The sequence below is a fragment of the Arachis duranensis genome, chromosome 4, assembly GCF_000817695.3.
Source record: "Arachis duranensis cultivar V14167 chromosome 4, aradu.V14167.gnm2.J7QH, whole genome shotgun sequence".
In the NCBI taxonomy this organism is placed as follows: domain Eukaryota; kingdom Viridiplantae; phylum Streptophyta; class Magnoliopsida; order Fabales; family Fabaceae; genus Arachis; species Arachis duranensis.
Genome location: NC_029775.3, coordinates 113,458,212 through 113,467,400, shown reverse-complemented (window position 1 = coordinate 113,467,400; position 9,189 = coordinate 113,458,212). Strand labels below are relative to the sequence as shown.

General features: G+C 33.4%; 1 protein-coding gene and 1 pseudogene across 1 annotated transcript; both read left to right on the top strand.

Annotated features, from left to right (window-relative positions):
- The first annotated feature begins 1,521 nt into the window (after nucleotides 1-1,521).
- LOC107486001 (uncharacterized) lies at nucleotides 1,522-3,737 on the top strand (annotated as a pseudogene).
- A 1,236-nt stretch (nucleotides 3,738-4,973) lies between these two features.
- LOC107486077 (uncharacterized) lies at nucleotides 4,974-8,071 on the top strand. Its single transcript, XM_016106620.3, has 5 exons — nucleotides 4,974-5,122; nucleotides 5,238-5,334; nucleotides 5,767-5,845; nucleotides 5,948-6,029; nucleotides 7,759-8,071. Exons 1-5 carry the CDS (start codon nucleotides 5,090-5,092, stop codon nucleotides 7,897-7,899), a joined length of 432 nt encoding a protein of 143 aa, XP_015962106.1. The 5' UTR covers nucleotides 4,974-5,089; the 3' UTR covers nucleotides 7,900-8,071.
- Nucleotides 8,072-9,189: the final 1,118 nt, after the last annotated feature.

Genomic DNA, 9,189 nt, shown 5'->3' with positions numbered 1-9,189 from the left:
CTAAATAGGGCCGCAAGATTATGTTTTTTTTCTTAAATGGAAGCAACCAAGAACCGACTTTATGTTAAGCCAAAATGAATGCCCTTCTTTAATCCCTTAGATTAGATGTTCCTTCGTTGGAAAGCAGCTAATGCTTATTTAGACGTCAATATCTTTGGTGCATTTTTTCTTTATTTGGAAAACTGCAGTGTTATGGACTTATGGTTTAGAAGATCCATTTCAGGTTAATAATGTTATGGCAGAGGCTTCCAAACCGGTGCCAAGAAGAGAAGCATCACACTGACAATTTAGATGTTCTAATATAAAAAAGAGCTAATGTTTGATGAAAATTTTGGACAAGAAATAAGAACATTTACATTGTAAATGGACTATTATAGGTCAGGCCGTTTTTTCTTTAATCAGAATATAGGTAAGGTGAAATCTTACACCCTAACGTCTTTACAGTAAAAGTTTTATCAGATTTTATAAGGCCTTCCAAATGGGTTGTGCCAATTTACATCTCTTTCGGGATTTTGACTTTCGCTCAGTTGTGTTATTGACTTATTGTGAAAAGTTTGACTAAGGCTTTAGCCGGAAAGAGAATTTTGGCTAAAAAATTTTGACTAATGGCTTTAATATGGTAATTTTTGGTGTTTTTTTAAAATTGTGGGAGTACACAAATTTGATTCTTCAATTTGTGTTTAAAAAGTAGAAAAAATTCAGAACACAGCACTCCGATTTGTGTTAAAAAAATTGAAAAAAAATCAGAGTACATAAATTGGACTATGCGAATTGTTTTATTTTAAAATTTTGCTTAAGAAATCACATGGTCCGATTTGTGGTCGGGTAAATATGAATTTCGGAAGCTACAAAATGAATCCTCCGAGTTGTTTGTTGTTGTCAATTTTTTTTCATGAAATGGAATATCCAATGAAACTCGGACCCTCCGAGTTGTTCCATTGACACCACATGCAATGGCAGAGCTTAACTCAGACAAGGGGGCTATGCCCCCCAAACTTTTTATAAAAAAATTAGTAGTACTTCATGGTTTAGATGCTTTACTATAACTTAAAATATTCAGGTTCAATTCTCATCTCATACATTTATTGTATAATAATTTTTAGTGAGTGGGCTTTTGTTAACTTCACAACACATCAAAATTAAAAGATAAAATCAAATCAAATCAAAAAAATTATCTAACAAAAAATAAGAATAACAAAAAATCATCTAATAATCAAATCAAATAAAAAAAGATTATCTAACAAAATAAAAGATATCTAATAATCAAAACAAATCAAAAAAGATAACTATAAAAACACGCTACTGGCTATGCTCAAAACACGCTGCTGCCTATCCTGTGCTTTACTTTTTTATTCAACAAGCAACACTCTCTTTACCTTTGAGTTCAAATATAAAAAATTGTATTTTTATAAATTGATAAAAAATTCAATAAATATTATAAATTTTAATATTTATCCTTCTAACCTTTTTTTTTTTACATATTTTACAAAATATATATTCAAATTGTCATACAAAATAATGATGAAAAATCAAAGAATTGATGCATTTTTTAAGAGAAAGGCTAATATTCAAGAAGGGGAACATATAACTTCTACAATATCAACACATGTAGATAGTTCTACTATAATGAATCACGAAGAAAGTGAGATACAACCTTCAAAAGTTCAAAGAGTTACATTTGATGAGTTTGATCTTAATTCTTTGGAACGAGACCCTAGAAAACGGCTTCAAATTTGGCAATATCACCAAAACCAGAGAGATGAGGTTAGACAAGCTTATCTTAAATGGGGTCCATATCAAAAGCATCTTGACAATTATCCTCTATCTGGTACGAAGCATCCAAGACGATTTCAATATGCCTGGTTTGGTATTTTTCCTTCATGGTTAGAGTATTCACCTTCTGAAGATGCTGCATATTGTTTATTTTGTTATTTGGTTAGCAAAAAACCAAGTGGACGTAATGGGTCAGATATTTTTATTAGTAAAGGGTTTAGAAATTGAAAAAAAGTTAATGATGGAAAGAATTGTGCTTTTCTTAAACATATTGGAGATCCTTGCTCACCACACAATAATGCAGTTGGAGCATGTCTAGATTTATTGAATCAGGCAAGTCACATCCAAAATGTAATTGAGGATCATACTTCTGAGGAAATTCAAAAGAATCGATTGCGTCTAAAGTCCTCTGTTGATGCAACTCGTTGGCTTACATTTCAAGCTTGTGCTTTCAGAGGCTATGATGAGACTCCAGAATAAAAAAATCGAGATAATTTTCTTAAAATGATAAAACTCATAGCATCTTACAATGATGAAGTTGCAAGAACTGTGTTAGAAAATGCTCCATATAATGCTAAATATACTTCACATCAAATTCAAAAAGAAATCTTGCATATACTCTCAAACAAGGTGAGAAAGCATATTTGTGAGGAAATTGGAGATTCCAAGTTTTGCATCGTAGTAGATGAAGCTCGTGATGAATCCAAAAGAGAACAAATGGCACTTGTTTTGAGATTTGTTGATATATGGTTTTATTCAGGAGCGTTTTCTTGATCTTGTACATGTCAAAGATACTACATCATCAACTCTAAAACAAGAATTGTGCGGCATTCTTTCTCGACATGGTCTTGATGTCTCTAATATTTGTGGTCAAGGATATGATGGCGCCAGCAACATGAGAGGAGAATGGAATGGGTTACAAGCATTATTCTTAAAAGATTGTCCTTATACTTACTATATCCACTGTTTTGCTCATCGATTACAACTTGCATTAGTTGCTGCATCAAGAGAAGTTATTCATGTGCATCAGTTTTTTTTCAAAATTGACTTTCATCGTCAACATCATTTGTTCTTCTAGTAAGCGACATGATGAGTTACATGCTGCCAAGACAGATGAAATTGTCCATTTATTAGAGATTGATGAACTTGAAACTGGTAAAGGGGCAAATCAAATTGGTACTTTGAAACGAGCAGGTGATACTCGATAGAGTTCTCATTTCTCTTCTGTTTGCAGTTTGATAAATATGTATGGTGCAACGTTGACTGTTTTACAAAAGATTATTGTTGATGGATCAACTTATTCTCAGCGTGGTGATGCAGATAGTGCTTACAATATCTTGACCTCATTTGAGTTTGTATTGATCTTGCATTTGATGAAAGATATGATGGAAATAACTGATATTCTTTGTCAAGCTTTACAAAAGCAGTCTCAAGACATAGTTAATGCTGTGCAACTAGTTCATTCTACAAAAACACTTATCCAAAACACGAGAGATGACAGATGGGAGGAATTATTAAAAATTGTGAAATCATTTTGTGAGCAACATGATATTCTAATTCGTGATTTAACTGCTTCTTATGTTGCAAGGCAAGGACGCTCGCATCACCAAAAATATCATATTACAGTTGAGCATTATTTTAGAGTGGAGATATTTTTAGTCACAATTGATAAGCAATTACAAGAGTTAAATAGCAGATTTTATGATCAAGCAGTGGATCTACTAAGTCTGAGCTCTACTCTCATGCCTAAGGATGCTTACAAAAATTTTGACATTGCTAAGATTTCTACTCTTGTTGATAGCTACTATCCCAAAGATTTTACTGAACAAGAGAAGATTAATTTGCCTTTTCAGCTTTAGCATTTTATTCTTGATGTTCGTAAGCATCCAGAAATGAAGAATTTTTCAACTATTCATGAAATGTGTAGATGTTTAGCAGAAACAAAAAAGTCAAAAGTGGACTAAATCCCCATTTTAGTCCCTGAGATTCACGTGATTATTCATTTTGGTCCTCGAAATTTAAAATTACCTATACTGGTCCTCCAGATTCAAGTTTGGGCACCAATATGGTCCTTCGACTCTTTTCAGTGATGATTAGGCGAATGGAGTGTTGAAATGACACCCTTCCTATCACGTTGGACGCTATAACGGCTAGTTGATGTGGCAAGGGTTGTATTTGTATCCAATTTAGTCTCCCCTTATTAAAACTTTGTCATTATAACTCAGATAAATAATAAGATAATTAGGGTTTCAGGGATTAAATTGGATACAAATACAACTCTCGCCACGTCAGCTAGCCGTTGCAGCATCCAGCGTGGTAGGGAGGGTATCATCTTAGCACTTCGTTTGCCTTATAATCGACGAAAGTAGTCGAGGGACCACAATGGTGCTCGAACTTGAATCTAGAGGACCAATATATGTAATTTTGAATTTCGGAGACCAAAATGAGTAATTGCGTGAATCTCAAGGACCAAAATAGAGATTTAGTCGTCAAAGTATTACTTGATTTGATATAAATATTATTATTAAAATTTTATATTAAATTTTCGGCCCTAAAGTTTTGTTTCAAACTCCGCCACTGACCACATGGCTATGAAGTACTTGTATTCTCTGTATCCGAGTTCAATACCACTTTTACTTTCATATTCAAATTAAAAAGTGGAGAATTTTTGGAAATGCTAAAAAAAATAATTTAACCATAGCAATTAGATAAAATATGAAGTCACATAATTAAATATTAAAAATTGAAAAAAATTACTCTAAGGCGAGAAAAATTGTAAAATAATAAAATAAAAGATTAATCACTATTGAATTTAGTCACAACAAAAAATTACTATTGAATTTATAATTTCTATCACATGTGAATTTTGCTATTTTAATTCAAGAGAAATTAAGATCCCATTTTCTCACTTTATCCACTTCTTTATTTTAGAGAAATTTAATAAAAAATTATAAAATACTTACAACTGCTGAGAAAATAATATAGGAAAATTTTAAATTTTTATTTGGGTTTTAACTTAATCATTGTTTACACATTTTTATATTAGAAAATGGCAAGTGCTTAAAGCTTTCTTTAAATTATAGGTAATTTTCTTTTTAATCAAAATTCATTCTTTGTAACCAACCAAGTAATTCTTTGTAACCAATCAAGTAAATAGTTTTGAGCAATTAAAACTAATATTTTAAACACTATAAAAAAAAGGCAAAAATAAAAACAACACAGCTGAGCTAGATTTTTAGGCGTATATACTATGGTAGTAAGGTGATGCACGCATAAGGAAGACACGGTCAGTGGCATCGGCACTTCGCCGGAGAAAATGATCGTCTGCGTCGCCGTCGTCGGTCACCAGGTTAGCTTATCTAACTCTGCCGTTTCCCTCATCACCGATCTCATCATTTACTCAATTTATTTGTTTTTGTTTCCTCAAATTCTCAAAAAAAAAAAACCCTTTTGTGTGAATGCAGAACAATCCGCTATACATACAGAGTTTCACGGAAGCAGATGATGCTCTCAAGCTGCACCACATTGTCCATTGCTCCCTCGACGTTGTTGATGAACGAGGTGCGTTTATTTTCCCCATCATGCTCTTTTTCGAACCCTTAAATTCCGATCAAATTTCTCTTCTGTTTTCTTATTTTTAGCTGGAGTTCAAACTCTGGATTTTCGGTTTCTTTGTCCTTTTTTTTTTTTAAGGATTTGGGACTTCTTTTTGTTTATCTGCAGTTGCAAGTTTTAAACTTGGATGCAAATGGTTTTTATTATTTTGGGACCCTTCTGCTTGGATAAAATTTCAAATTTTGCTTTCTTAGCTGAGGTGTTCTTCTAGATTTGGGATTTTCTTTTGTTTCCTGTATAGAGTTTGCCTTTGATCCAAATGCTTGAGCTTTTTGGACTCTCCAATAGTGAAAGTTTAATATCGGATAGATTTTATATATTTATCTGTTTGATGTTGCTGTATCTCTGAATCTCTCATTGAACATGTTTACTTGGCAGTGAATAATCCCAAGAAATCTGGACCTTTGCTGAATGAGACGTTTCTGGGCTTGCTTTATCCTATTGAAAATTTCAAAGTGTGAGTGCATTTGTAGATTGTTAGGTGTGTTCTGTTTGATTTTCTTTAGTCCAACATATAAATTTGATGAATCTTACACGTTTGTTTCGTGATGTTTTGCAGGTATGGATATCTGACTAATACAAAGGTGAAGTTTATCTTGGTTACGACAGATCTGGATGTTAAAGATGCAGATGTTAGAAATGTGAGTATGAACAGCATTGATGGTTACAATTTCTCGTCTTTTTAGAACAAAGTATTTAATTTGTGAGTAATTCTTTAAGCAATGATGTTAAGATATACCTTGATCCCAAGATCTATGGCTAATTTTCTAGTATTATAGGGGGTGATTATTGGATATCTCTTGGCAATATTTTGGCATATAATTTAACTGCTTAATGCAAATTAATTTTTATGAAATATAGTGGGGCACCCATCTAGTGCACAAATGAAAACGCTTCTGCCTTTTACACATAAGCAGTGAACGGTGACACAATGTTTACATTGGGCAGTGTCTGTTGCCCTTTTTGCTATTGTATGTAGAATCTTGATCATTGTTTGGCATATCACGGTTAAAATGGTGGATGCTATGAGAATTAGACAGCGAAGTAATCCTTATCTCATGATTGGATTAGTAACCCAGGCAAGCAGTAAGAGAAATTTGAAGAGAGATCATGTTTTGATATGAATTGGAGGGAATCAAGCACAATAGAAAGGGAGGGCAGGGAGAGAGAAGTGCTGAGGAAGGATTGGGTGAGGTTTGGCAATGGAGATTTTAGCCACTTGAAGTGCTTCTCTGTCTTTTACTTTTTATTATTTACTATATTACAGGTTTTCATCTTCCCTACAACCTCTTCTTGCTAACAAGAAATATCCATACTGAACTGATTAAACCCTGGTATCTAGGTGGTAGAGGATCAAGTAAAAGATTGTGTATACTGTATAGTCACTTCTGGAGCTGGTAGGTGTATGACAAGATCTGAAATAGATGTAACAGAGGTCTGAGCACTACAGCATGCCAGCATCTCAATCTCTCCCAAGGGCCTAGTCCCAATTCCCAAGCTCCTTCCCCGTTACATATGATATCTGCCCTCTAAACAGAATCACACTCTTTATTCCTTCTGTCCATCAGCTGATCGCTACACCAACCTCCCTATTTCCCTCATTTAGTAACTTATGGGAGTTAGTTCTAGAATAAACGAATCTGACCCCTGGGTTCCTATCTATCATGAATCAATAATGGCGTAGTTATATTTTCTAGTTCTGGTATCTGTTCTCTATCATTTTTTAACTGAAATGCTCCATAATCAGGACCCTGTTAACTTACTATACGGGAAAATTAGGTTAAGTTTTGTGAGCAACACTGGTACATATCATGTATATGCCAATCCATGTCTTAGGGTGAGAGACTAGCATGCTATGATATAGCGTATTTTTTGGTTGATTGCATTTGCATACCTGTAATACGCTCCATATCATAGGGGTTCTCCTTGTTAAGAACACAAAGTGATTCCTAAGCTCTTTTACTAATGGTGTGTTTGTCATTTTCTTGCTTTGTTTTATGTTGTTCTTTTTGTATAACATATCTTGTCTTTGTCTTTTTTTTTTTGTTCTAGTTATTTCTTTTTGATGAAAAAATTAAGAAAGCTTGATTCATGTGTTTTTATTGTTTACACATGAGGATATTGTGATGGATTCATGGACACATATTTGATAAGATAATAACATTTAGACAAATTTTTTTACAGAAAAGATATAAGTGTCCTTTCTTATCATGATAAGGAGAAAGGTTTATAAGAAACATGAATTCTTGGATTTAACCACTTCTTTCCTTCTTTGATATCACTCTGGATATGAGTATGGGCCTTCTATGAAGAATTATACTGTTTAGTGTTATTTCTTCATGGCAACTTCTGGTGGTTTGTTCTGTGCAGTTTTTCAGGAGGTTCCATGCTGCTTATGTAGATGCAGTGTCAAACCCATTTCATGTGCCAGGTAAAAAGATAACCTCCAGAACTTTCGCAGAAAGAGTCTCCACAATTGTTAAGTCATTTGGTTTGACTTCAGCTGTGTGATGAACATTTCTACAACTGTTTCGTCCATTTCTTCGTTGACATCTGGCACGAAGCTGCTTCTGTTATCTTTGTCATTTTTGGTAGTGTTTGTTAGGAATTGAATCTTATTTTGGCAAACTTCATTCATGTTCAATGTATAATGTTCAATATGAATTGTTGCTTTTGTCTATCATTTTGCTATCTGCACATCTAAGATTTGAAAATTTATTGATCTATTGATTCAATACTGAAGTCAATTTGTTAGAGAGTGAGTTATGACGTATCAATAACATATTCTTGTGCGTTCTGAAAGCTGCAGATTCAATAATTGAAATAGCCACTTAAAATATGACCAACCCAAAATTCATATAAGAGGATTAATTCCCCTGGTTTTTGAAGATCTCATTAATCAAAGATCAAATAGCATTGAAAATTATAAGTTGAGGATACCAACTAGAAGAGTTGAATACCATCCATTAGATGATGATGATATTTATTTTTTGGTGAGAAGATGATGATGATATGATAAAATACCAATTCAATTTAACTATATTAGAGATTTGAGAAATGAAGGAGAAATTGTATATCCAGGTTCATTTTAGGACAATCATCTTTATATAGACTCTAGCCGATGTAACTAACTGAAACTAATTGTGATTAACTAATTACATTATCTAACTAATTATGTTGATTAACTATCATAACTTATATTCTAATAAACCACACTCGAACTGCCTCAATCAGGTTACCTGTTTGATGCAAGTGCAACTGTGCAACCAAGTGTATTCATTCCACTACTAAGCGAAAATGACCTTTTTTTTTTGGTCCACCGACCACGGTATCCTTCAGCCTGATATGACAAGGACTAATCCATTACAAATCTGGACTCTATTTAAGGATCTGTCATTGGCCAATAGATTGTTGCATGCATAAGGTGAGTTGTATTGAAGAGTATTTTCCAAAATCCCAAATACAAGATTAGTATTTCAGCCTATAGCCATTGGTGCACATTTTAGTGTTGATGACACCCTTATGATCTCTCCACGAGCCTTTTTCTTCTTGAATATTCTATAAGAATCAAACATCAAAATATGAAAATCTCTCAAACAGCTTAGCTAGTTGAGCTTGTCATGTTATGTCTAATGATATAACTTTGCTCCATAAGAAGTATTCACCAAAAATTTCAATATATATTGCGTGTGGTTGTGAGAGAGAGAGAGAGATTGATCAGAAGAGATTTATCATCTCCTAACTAAGTGTGGAGACTTTGATTTTCACTTTTGGGTAAGCTGTCTCATTCATCATCGAGCT